The sequence below is a fragment of the Miniopterus schreibersii genome (genome assembly GCF_964146895.1).
Source record: "Miniopterus schreibersii genome assembly, chromosome: 5".
Lineage (NCBI taxonomy): Eukaryota > Metazoa > Chordata > Mammalia > Chiroptera > Miniopteridae > Miniopterus > Miniopterus schreibersii.
Genome location: NC_138106.1, coordinates 55,924,211 through 55,936,928, shown reverse-complemented (window position 1 = coordinate 55,936,928; position 12,718 = coordinate 55,924,211). Strand labels below are relative to the sequence as shown.

Here is a 12,718-nt window from a genome sequence, read left to right as displayed (position 1 = left end):
ACTGTGTGTGTGTGTGTGTGTGTGTGTGTGTGTGTGTGTGTGTGTGTGTTTTTACAGGGCCCAAAATAAATATTTTTGGCTTTTTTTTTTGGGGGGGGGGTGCAGGACTCACAGTGTGTATCATAATTACTTGAATCTCCTGTGGTACCTGAGGCATTATATAAGCAAATGACCATGGCTGTATTATTCCAATAATGTTTTATTTAAAAAAATAGTCAGTTGGCCAGATTTGACCCATGGGCCACAGTTTGATGACCACTGTTCTAAGAGTATTCATAATTCTAGGAGCACTGAAGAAAAGATGAGAGAAAATAGAACAAAGAAGTGCTTATTCTAGAAGGGATGTGTGTATGCATGATTTTCCCCATGCGGACCTTTTATTCATATTTTATACATGACATAGTATTTAATACACACATATACCATAGAGTAGAGGCTCTTCTATGTAGTACATTGAAAGAACACTAAGTTGGAAGCCAGGAAATCAGATTCCAGGTAAAGAGCTGCCAGTAACTTGCAACATTACTTTGGGCTAATGAGTCAAAATAAGATTGTGGAATTAGAAGATCTCCAAAGATCTTTCTACTCTATCATTCTTTGATGCTATGATTTTCATATTAAGATTTAAATGCAAAGTTAAATAAATATACGGACTAGAATTATACGAAAATTATATAAAATTTTGGCCTGGGCATTACTGATTCACCCATGTAACCAACCAAGCCACCAGGGCCAGAAAGTGAAAGGACACCATATAAAGGACACCACTCAGAGGTATGGAGTGAGGGGAACATACAGGTGCCCACCCGAAGGCTGTGAGTGAGGAGGTGGGTCGACAGACACATGTGGAATGAGTGGACTTCTCCTTGGGTACACTTCGTATGATGGGTAAAGATTCCTTGTGACTTCAGAGGACAACCATGTGGACATGTTATAAGAAGAACCTGGACAAAGGAGCATCACCCTTTGTGATGTGCATAGCTGTAGGGGTCCAGGAAGCCCCTCTTGCCTCTGAGCACAGCAGCCCATTTCCAAAGCCACTTAGAACCAAATACCGCCCGGCTGGGCGTGGCTCAGCTGTTGAGTGTCAACCTAGGGTACAGGCAATGGGGGTTCGATTCCCGGTCAGGGGTGTGCAAGAGGCAGCCAATCAATGACTCTCTCATCATTGATGTTTCTATCTCTCTCTCCCTCTCCTTTCCTCTCCATGAAATCAATAAAGATTTTTTTTTTTAAAAAAGAAAAAGAACCAAATATGGTCACTCCCTTCTCTAAGGGTGGTGTTCGGGATAGTTGGTTGATTTTTGGATGTTGACTGTTGAATAGGATCTAAGAGGCCCTCTGGTTTATAAACCATGCTCTTCAGAGACCCCTGTAGAAAGGGCTATTTTGTGTATGCGGAGGTGAGGGTGGGAGAGGCAAGTAGAGCTCCCCAACCCCAGCTTTTATGTGCCAGTGTGGAACAAATGTTGGTCCAACTGCTTCCCTACAAGTTGGAAAACCTAGCCACAGAAGGGCATGGTTGTAGATGTGGATGTTGCAGGGTATGAGAGGAGATTCTATCGGGCACTAGAACTTCATACTCATCTTCTGGGGAAGGCGGATGCCTAGGGGTAGAAGGCATATGGAGAAGTGAGTACTCAGTCTCGGTTTCTCTAAACGACCCTCTGGGCTTCTTGGCCTGGGGGATCACGTTCTCGTAGTACTCCTCAGCAGAGTTCCCCGATGGCCTTCTCCCGAGGACGCGGTGATCGATGAGGGCGTAGCAGAGCTCCTCTGCAAAGCTCTGGTCACTGTTGCCCTGCTAGTTAAAGGAGAGCCATCGTCAAGACTTGGCCTCTTGTCATCCTCTTTACACTTCAGTCTCAACACAGGCGCGACCCTGGGCAAAGTCTGTCTTCCATAAACCACGTCCCCTCCATCTCTTGGCTTTTTTCCCAAGTGGCTGCCTCTCCTCCAGCACCTAGCCCAGGCAGCCGGAGTGCTCATGCTGCCTGGAGTATTGAGCTTACCCAGGTACTTGCTCTTGCCCCGTGTTCCAGAGTGATCCCCTGACCACTCTGTGTAACTTCCAGTCTCAGGGCCCTGAGAGCAGCCCATTCTTATAAAAGAGAACATTCTGATGACACCTAAATATGATTGTGTTATGATATTTAAACACCCATTCTACAGATATTTGCACCAATATGAAGAGAAACAATGGAAGAGAAGGTCTCATTCAATGAAACCTCAGAAGATTAAAAGCAAAGCAGCAAAGTACACAGGAAAGAGCCAGGATTTGGGATTGAACCTTGGTTCTGAATCAGGAAAGCTGTCTGGCTTTGGGGAATTTCACTTAATCTCTCAGTTTTCTCATCTGTAAAATGGGGAAAATAAAAGTACTAATCTTAAAGGGTTGTTGTGACAGTTACATGAGATGATGCACACCAAGTGCTCAGCACACTGCCTGGCACAAACTCAGTGCTCCACAGGTACTAGTTTCTTTCAATAAATAGTACAACAGAGGTGTCTGCTGCTTCTGCCACCAGACCTATATACATCCCTGGGCTTAGAAGCACAAGCATCTAACGTCTTTCCTTCATGTTAAGGTCAGAAGGGGCCAACTTCTCTTGCCATCTGGGGTGTCTGCATTTTCACTGTCAACTCAGATAAAGGCTTAGAGATGTTCATGTTACCTGCTTGGTAGCAGATGATGTTCCTTCACCTGGAAAATAAAATACACTCAATAAATTTTGGGTCATGGGGAGAACTGAAGGGGGACTGGGATATAAGCAAACAGAGAACCAAGGAACAGCTGGGCAAGCCCTTATCAGGCTTTCCTGCCCTACCCCTCATCCCTGAGGAATGACAGGGCCAACTAAACAAGGCACAGCCAGAGCTATGCCCAGGCTGAGAGGCTGAGTGGAGGGAGACACATTTGGTGGGTCTTCTGTTAAGAAATCACACTTCCCTCCTGCCCTCCCCCATCTCTCCTTCCTTACACAAAGTTCATTGCATGTCTGCCCCATACCAGGCAATGAGGAAACAAAGAATCAGAAACAGTCCCTGTACTGAAGGGGCTCACAGGCTAGCACAGGAGACAGACAGGGACCTAAGATAGGTCCATGATGCAGGGGAGGGCTGTAGTTTTTACTGTAGGTGACAGGGGAGGGTGATAGTGTGTGAGCGCATGCTCAAGGAAAGCTTTGCAGAGCAGTAAACTCTTTAGCTAAACATTCCCACTCCTGAACCTGCTGGCAGATATAAACAGGAGCAGTTTTTCAAAAGCAACTGGCTCTGGCCATTCAGCAAAGAGGGAAACGGACACACTTGCTACCCCCTCGCAAACACACCTGCTCATAAGCAAATCTGAGCTTTCACAAGGAAGCCTCAGGATACCACCCTACAGGAGGCGGGTGTGCCCCTGTTAGCCACCTGATCACAGGTGCATAGGCCTACTTTCCCTCAGCTCTGATATCCCAGAAGCTCTCGTGGCCTTCTAGGGCTTCCCTGATTCTCCCACAGGAAACTGGTGGTGAGTTTCTGCAGAACAGGCCTCATTTCCACCAGCTTTTTCTCTGATGCAGATGAGGGTTTCCTAGGAACCACAATTCCCCTGGGTGAACCGGCCCGGGTGGGAGGGCCTATTATTCATTCACACTCTTACAGAGGGAGTTTCTAAGATTCAGAGTGAATGGACTAGGCTCTCTGGTTTAAGCCCAGGAAGGCAAAGGCAAACTTCGTTTTTCTTTAGAAGTGTAGTTACCTGTCTTCAGGCCTATACTTTCTAATTCTCTTTCTTTTCTTTTCTTTTCTTTTCTTTTCTTTTCTTTTCTTTTCTTTTCTTTTCTTTTCTTTTCTTTTCTTTTCTTTTCTTTCTTTCTTTCTTTCTTTCTTTTTTTTTTAAATGACAAAACCATCTTTATTGCTCCGGGTTAAACCAGGCAACAAAGAAATTGGGAGGTGGGAGGAGTGGAGGGCTACAAAAAGTTGGTGAACATTTCCTCAGGGCCACTGCTGAGTTCTTGGCACCCTGGGAAGCTGACCCAAGCACCACAGATGTGCTGGTCATCTGCTCACGGGCCAGGCCCACCCCGGAACCTCTTCAAGGCTCTGGGGAGCAGGGCTCCTTCTATCCATGCTGCCGCCTGTGGGGTCACCTGTAGAGGCCTGAGCATGGGGCAGGGGCCGAGTCCTTAGGAAGGTGTCCTGGTGGAGGGGGAAGAGGGTGCCTACTTCTTCCTGGCGGGGCTTTCAGCGGTACCAGCTTTTTGGGCAGGCTGGCTCTGGCTTTCACATCTCGTTCAGTCTTCTTCCGGATCCTGCCCTCCAGGCCCTTCTGGAGCTTTTGCTGTTGCACAATACGCGCCTTCTTGGGGGCGATAACACAACCTCCCTTCCTCGGACCCTGGTTCCACTCCAAGGCCACCACCACCGCCACCGTCTTGCTCATAGATGGTCTCTGTGCCTGGAACTTGCGCTGCCTCTGGGCCTTGATCCTCTGATTCTCTTTCTTACATGTGATACCATTCACCGCCCTCTCCTTGAATTCTCTCCTCTCTCCTTAACTTCAGTCTTGTCCTGTGACCAAAGACCACTGCCTCGGCTCCTAGGTGGCCTTCCAGCATCTGCTTTTGCCACGCTCTGCACTATCTGGTCTCTGCAGAACAACCTGGGTGATGTCTTCAATGCAAATGTAACTGTAAATGTCCCCTGTTCAAAGCCCTTCAGTACCTTCTGTAGTTCCCAAGACAAAAGCCCCATTCCTAACCTTGATGGCCAGGCCCGGCCCCTCCTGTGTTCCCTGTGCCCAAGCCGGCCTCTGGCCTCCTCCGTGCTGCCCCTTCTGAGTGCCTCAGGCCTCCGCCTTTTGCATTTACTCTTCCCAGTTAAGTCCTTCAGCCTCCAAACCTCAAGGACTAACTGAGTGAAGGATATGGAGATCAATAAGCCAGTGCCTGCTTCAGTGAGCTCACAGTCTAGTGGAGAAACAGCCATGCAGTCGGACCAATTGCAGCAAAACGTGTTAAGTTTGTACAGAAATATGCTCAGGGAGCTCTGGGAACACAGAGAAGGGGCAGTTTGGAAATGAAAGTCTACCAAAAGTGAAAGTGCTGAAAGCAATAACTTACTTTCCTTTGGGAAATCTTGCCTGGCTTTAAAAATGTGTATATTTTTCCTGTAAAAGAGAAGGAGGGTAAATTGGTTTTTTGAAATTCTGAAACTCTCAAAGGAAATTATACTCCCTACAAAAACTTATTTTTAATTCTTTCATTTGTTAAAGTTTTATAATCCCCTCCCTTCAGCATTGAGAAATGAAAGGATTAAAAAAAAAAAAAAAAGGAAAATGAAGACCAAGTAGAGTCTACTTTTTTGTGTTTCTCTCTCTTCTGCTTCCTTTTCTCAGTCTGGCATGGAATTGATTTAGAAGAATTATGGTGATGTTATAGTAACATTTTTGGAGATTTTTTTGGACAAAATATTAATTTCTTTCACATCATGTGAGTTAAGGAGCCATGGTTATTTCCAATCCCAACCCTAACCGCAATCTATCATCTCCAAACAAAGAAGCCAACAAACAGATGATCACAGAGGTGACCACACTGAGTAGACGACACCCCAGAAAAAACATGACATAAATATAATAGAAGCCTGTTATCACCTCAGGAATCAAGGCCAACATCTGCTCTAAGGAGAATGACCATATGCCCTGCTTTGCCATGACAGTCTAGCTCATGTCGTTAACAATCACTTAGTGACCCTTAACTATTTTTAGAATCCCCTTCACTCTCAAAGGGTCCCCAGTTTAGATAATGAATTATATGATAGAGGTGGTTATACATTCTCTGTGCAGGGGACAGAAACATGTGCTACTGTGCAGGGGGACTCTGGGGTTTGCAGTGTGAGCAAGGGGCCTTTCTCTGCCTTGGTAGCCAGTTTTATCTTTGCGTCTGAGGCTTTCCTATTTGAGGAGCATGTACCACCCATGAGACTCTTGTTCCTGTTTTTTAGCAAACCCGAAGCATCATTTTCCTGACTGACTCAGATGATTGTTGGGGCTCGTGACAGGCTTCCTCTGTGGCCACAGACAGCAGGGAGTTCACAGGTAACTTGCAGCAAATGCCACACTGAAACCACACAAAGGGAAATAACTCCTGAAAACAAGGCTCCACTCACCATGGGAGGCAGAAGCACCCTTCAGCAATGTGGCGGTCCCAGCACCTAAAATACCGGAGAGATGATACAAATCACAAAGTTGGTTTCTGCAGCTTCGTTAGGGCGACTCTTTTCCCTTTGCCATTTCTGTGAAATTTTCTCTCTCTCATTCTAGGTGTTTCCTTGGACACATCTATCATGCCAGAATGCCTTCATCCTTCCAGGACATTAACTGCCTTTTGGAAATATGAAGATGACACTATCAACTCCTGATTAGAGAAGAAGCTCTCTGCTGTGTTCTTGGAAAAGGTAAAGGGCTTCTCATCCTCACTTTCAGTGACTTACCTGGCCCTGTGATGAAGGACACACAGAGTTATCTCCAGGAAATCAAGGCACAAGTGTGTGAACATTTCAGAAATTTCCTCCAGGCATGGGTTAGGCAGTGCTTATAGAGGATCCCACTGCACTCTGAATGTGCCCTGTACATACCGTATTATAATCGCCTGCTCACTAGAGTGTATTCCACACTGGACCATGAACTTCATAAATACGGGGACCATATGTATCTGTTCATCATGGTATAGATCACCAACATACACCACAGTGCCAGGCACATAGCAAATACATTTTCAATACACATTTGATAAATGAACAAAGAGCTAAGAACAGAGCAATGCTAATTGGCTCAGGAGATCATCAAGTCTGCCTTCATGGACTCAAGACTAGCTAAAGAAACAGGACTTGTTATAATCTACATGGCAGAAAGACTTAGGATCTCCCTGCAGGCGGACGTCTAGGCTGAAGTCTACAGTATCCTCTGGGCATCTTTCAGAACATGAGGCGTAGTCAAATCCCACCTGGCCACATGTGAAAGCCATTTATAAAGTACTGCATGTTACACTAACACTATGTTAAAACATTTGGAAAACACCACCCAAAAATATCTTCCCCCATGCACTTTCCCAGGAAGTTCCTCCAGAAAGGGCAGTGAAGATGAGGCTACTGCCTGTGACCTTGGCTGTGGGCACCAGGACGGCTGAGGGCTCTGACAGCCTCTAGGGTCAATGTCCTATCAGAGCCTTTGGGGCTGAGAGGCGAGGCTGTAGTTCTTCCTCCTCTTCAGGCTATATTTAGGGTTCTTTAAGCCATTTGTTTATGCCTCCTGTTTCTATGGCTAAAAAAACACCAGAAAAAAACCATTGAATCACACCAATGCTAAGAAATTGGGTTCACTGAACATGGGAGTGAAACAAAAGGAGACAGTCGATTTTGAGTTACAGGATCAATATCTCTGGACTTCTTGAGTCATAGTTTCTTAATCTATAACATGAGGGTACTTATACTGCTTACCTCATGGTGGTCAAGTAAAGTTAAATATGGGCTAAAGCTATTTTTACACTGGCTATTTCCCGCACTCAACGTTTCTGCAATATGTTTTTGCATTTCAATGAGAATATTTTGGTTTGGGGTGGGTTCAGATAACCTCTGTAAAGGAGGCCAGATGAATGTCTATGACACAAGGCTATGGGCCAGCAGTTCTAGGTTCCTGTCTCTTGCACAAAGCTTGCCTGGCTCCCAGTCTATTCGATCTCTCCCTTGTCATAATGCCCATGGCCCTTCTGTCCTGTTTCATCATTTGGAGTGTATTCAATAATATGTTCAATGATTCCTCCTTAGCTTGCAGTGAAGAAATGCACATTATTGGGGGGAATCTCTGGGTCCTTAACTCCTAACCCAAGATTTGGCTCAGTGGTTGCTTTTAAAACCATATTCTTTCATAATCTTTTCTTGAAATCATGGGGAAAGTGCAGATGACTCTACAGACCACAGAACAACTGGCTTTGCCATCCTTTGGGATTCTTGGACCCTGGGACACTATTTCCATTTGTTAATGAGCTCTGGCATTCAGAAGGCCTGGTTAGAGAGGATTCATGAGAAAGCATTGGTTTAACAGCATCAAGGTAATCACGTGTGTTTTTCTCCACAAACCTTCCAACAGTTGTAGTGACGTGGGGGATATGGTCACCTCAGGATTAGAAACATAGAGCTTAAAAATGAAATGGCTGGATGGAACTTGAACACAAAGATACTTGAGATAGACAAGCAAAGAGACAATAGGAAAATAGAGGTCTTACTTCTGTTTGATACAGGTTACACTAAGCTTTTAACAAAATGGAACATCGCGTCCAAAGGTTCAACATAATTTTGTTTTTTGTCTTGTCTCTTCATTTACTATCATTACAGCCGCTGCTGGGTGCAAGCAGGGTCCTGTACCGTGGGGTAAGTGATGTCAGGACCTGACCGGCTTCGCTCTTCATGGGCGAAGGCTGGGAGAGAGGTTCTGCTCCGTTTGCTCTCACCTGGATGTTCTCTGCTTGAGGTTTTGTTTTCTCAGATCCCAGGGTATCACTTGCGTGTTCTGCTGCCACCTAAAACTCAACATACCAAGAATGAGCTAAGTATTTCCAAGCTTCCCAGCTCTCTTTGTAAGTTTTCCAACTTTCCTTATTTCTGCTGTTTGTGTTGTAACCCCAGATCGCCTCAGCTTCCCTTTGTCACCCTCATATCTGTCAATGCGCCCTCCTAAAGCATACACAGCAATCTTTGCTCTGATGCTCTCTCCGTTGCCATAGCAACAGCCTGCCAGTGTTTTCCATGCACAGCCAAGCCTAAATCCTTTGTTCCCAAAGGTCCGGGAATCCTCAGGATGACCCCAAGAATATTTGTGTTTAGAGAGGCCTATCTGCTTGGCGCAGTTTCAGGGACTCTACACAGGAATGGGGAGGTCACTGCCTCTGGCTCATGTAACGTGCCGTCTTTCACAGAAAGCACCAACACAGAGAGCATGAGAGATAAGGGGAAGAAAGGGTAAATTTAAAACACACACAAAAAACCAATAAATTGTTTTATTGTTTGGATTGGGTTTCTGTATAACAATTTTTTCATTTTGGGGGGACTGGGGATATATAGAGAAACAAAGTAACAATTAGATGCTACTTACTGTATGCTAACTACTTACTATATGCTTTATACACATATACACATATATACTATATATACTACTTATTGTACTATACATACTATGTATACTACTAATGAAATGTATATAATGTATATAACATATACACTTTCCATGTTATATCACATTTAATCCCAGAATAAATCCATGATGTAGATATTATGATTCTATTTTTTACCAGTGAGGAAACTGAGGCCAAAAATTAGGGGACTTATCTGAAGCCCCCAACCAGTAAATGGGAAAGTGTGGGTTTGCTTTTGGCAGATTCCTGTCTCTAAGATTCCGAGCTCATCTCATGAAAGGATAGGCGTCATTCTGCCCCAAACCAGGGGGAGTTTTCCTGGCCTTTGTAACAAATTTGATCTGGGGAAACATGGTGGAGGTGTGCTAATTGGGTGATAACTGGGTGAAGTTAAAAATCAGATACAAATAAATATAAGACTTCTCAATATATTAAGAGAGGCATTTTAAATCAGCATGGAAATGAAGATGTTCGGCCAACTTACTATTTGGAAAAAAATATTTATATCTGACACCATATACTGAAAGTATGGTGCTAAATCTAAAACAATACAACCATAAAAAATTATAGTGTAGATTTATCTTATCTTGGGATGAGGAAAGAATTTTAAGCATAAATTGGTAGAATCAAAAAATCATTCTAGATTTAATTCAATTGTGTTTAAAATGTAATAAGAAAAACAAAAAGTTTGGATGGCACAAGACACAGAATGGAGAATTTTTTTTTTTTTTTTTTGTAGTATTTATGAGCAAAGGCTAATTCTTTTAAACGAAGTAGAACAAAATCCAAAACAAAAATGGTTTAAAGATATTTCTGACTTAGATGAAGAAATACAAATGGCTGAAAAATATAGAAGTTAACATAAGATATGCATCTAATGTTATCAGTAGTTATAACTGCGATTTACCAGCTTATTTTCTTTGTTTATACTTTATGTATTTTCCAATTTTTTGCAGTACATATTAATGTCATAATCCTTTTCCCCCACACTAACCTTCTAAAAAAAAATTACAAATGTGACATCAATCATGACTTTTTCAGTCACGTCATATTTATATTTTGTTTTATTTTTTTCTCAACAGTTATTTCTTTATGTTTCCAATCATTCATCCAACACTTATTGAGTGCCTACTATATGCCAGAAGTAATCCCAGGAAACAGGAATTCAAAGATGAATAAGAAACAATCTCTATTTTTTAAAAAACAATCTCTACATTTGAGGACCTCGGATCTAGACATAAAAACGGGGATTTATAATCTGATAGAAGAATACTGGAGTTGCAGACTGACAAAGGCTTGTGAGGATGTGGGAGAAGTTTCAACACTAACTGACTCTCAGGGAGGAACAGGAGACATTCCCTAGACTTATCAAGTCTCTTTATAGCGGGTGGCATTTTGGGTCCTGTGCTCTAGCTCCCAGTGGCATGAACTGATAAACTCAGACCTGGGATACCAAACATAATGCTATAAAAGCACCCCCTCTATCTGATAGGTCATTTTCCCTAGACCACCTCCCTTGGTATTATAACGATCCTTTGTTTTAAGCGACATTAATTTTTACAATAGTTGCTTTGATGTTAATGAAGATGATGGTCTAAGAAAACAGTATCTTCTAATTATTGAAACTTACTATGTGTCAGGCACTATGCCAACATCACACACACTAGAACCCTCCAAGGTAGGTATTATATCACTATTTCCATTTGAAATGAGAAAACTGAGGTTCGTTAAAGTTAAGGCAAGTTCTCTACCAGTTTCAATGACCTCTCTCTACCTGTTTCAGGAAGTGTGCCAGACGTGATCTCATAATGACAGGAAACTTGCTATTTATTTTGAACTTAAATACTAGTGATTAAAAAAGTGGCGGTGTCTTTGAGTTTCTTGTGGTACATTATGAGACCAGGAGAGCATCTCTTCTTGGGCCTCAGAGAGTTGTTCCATTTCCCAGGTGGTGGTCTATCACATAGTCCTCACTTGATAAAGTCCTCCCCCTTTCACCTGTTCTTCACCAGCTGCCCACTATGATTCTCTGGAGAATGCCAAACCTATAAGCAATTAAACTTGGTGTCTGGCACATAGTAGGCACTTCATTCTTGTAGTTCTTACTTAAGTCTCTTTCCCCGTCCTCCAAGAGGAGACTTTTTTTTTCTATTTCTGACTACATTGCCCTGACCCATCTCCTCTGGTCCCTCTTACGGAGTCTGGACTCACCTGTTTTCCCTCAGTAGAGTGTTCCCCATCCTCTCAGTCCTCTCGGTGCCTTCCCCTCAGCCTGCCTTGCTCTCTCACAGGGCAGCTCCTGACTTACAGATGGGGCTGTGTTGCTCTGGCCACCAGTGCAGAGAGAGCTAAACGGAGAAGACTATCTCTGCACGGGGAGGAGGGGAGGAGCCCAGGGAGGGGAGAGTCAGAGGTGCACACGTGCACTACTTCCTAAAATGTCAGAACCTGAAAGAACCAAGCTATTGTTCTTAAGCAGAAGTCATTGGTCAATGAGAGCTCTGAGCCCCTGGGGAAGCCCCATCTGCAATTACAGTCAAGTCATGGAGTTTTCCCCTCAGGCACCTAAATTATTAAATCACTTTGTAGCCTTTGAAAAGTGAGAGGGGGGATTTTGATTTTAAAATAAGAGAGATTTAAAGCAAATTAAAAGTCAAGCCACAGACCAGTAGAAAATATTAGCAAAACACACATTTGATAAAAGATTTTTATTCTGAATATATAAAGAACCCTCAAAACTCAGAGGAAAACAGACACTAAAAAACAAAAAGAGCAAAATATTTGAACAGACACTTTACCAAAGAAAATAGACAGATGACAAATAAATACATAAAACCATGCTCAACACTACGGTCATTTGGAGATGTAAATCTAAACCACAGTGCAGTACCTTTACACACCTATTAGAATGGCTAACACTGAAAACAAAAACTGACAGTACCGAGTGTTAGCAAGGGATGCAGACGGACCATCTGGAAGCCTCGTGCATTGCCGGTGGGAACACTGTGGCAGTTTCTTATGAAGTTAAACCTAACCTTACCATGCAACGTAGCAATCCACTCCTAGATGTCTATCCAAATGAAATAAAAGAAGACCTGCAGAGAACCTCTATGCAAATGTTTATATCTGCTTTACTTATAATTGCCCCACAAAAAGTGACGAGTGGCTAAAGGCTTGCATCCACACAAAGGAACGCTGCCTGGCAATAAAAAAGGAATGGGCTACTGCTGTATACAACAACATGGCTCAGTATCAAATTACGCTAAGTGTGGTGAGTGGAAGAAGCTAGACTGAAAGTCTACTGTTTGTGATATTCAGGTCAGGACAAGGCAAAACCGTAGAGACAGAAAACACATCACTGGTGGCCAGGAGGAGGGGCGAGAGTGAGGTTAACCTTCAAGAGGCAGGAAGGAATTTGTTTCGTTGTTGTTCTGTGTCTTGTGGTGGTGGCTGCATGACCGTGTGCATTTCTCATAATTCATAGAGCTGTATACCAGTAAGGGAGCACTGTTACTGTATATGAATCACATCTCAATGGGAAA

General features: G+C 43.4%; 1 protein-coding gene across 1 annotated transcript; it reads right to left on the bottom strand.

Annotated features, from left to right (window-relative positions):
• Positions 1-1,486: 1,486 nt before the first annotated feature.
• GCSAM (germinal center associated signaling and motility) lies at positions 1,487-11,464 on the bottom strand (the record flags this gene model as incomplete). Its single annotated transcript, XM_081137989.1, has 6 exons — positions 11,388-11,464; positions 8,496-8,564; positions 6,157-6,201; positions 5,112-5,158; positions 2,676-2,704; positions 1,487-1,804 (listed from the first exon to the last, which is right to left on the bottom strand). Exons 1-6 carry the CDS (start codon positions 11,414-11,416, stop codon positions 1,487-1,489), a joined length of 537 nt encoding a protein of 178 aa, XP_080994115.1. The 5' UTR covers positions 11,417-11,464.
• Between the last annotated feature and the right edge of the window lie 1,254 nt (positions 11,465-12,718).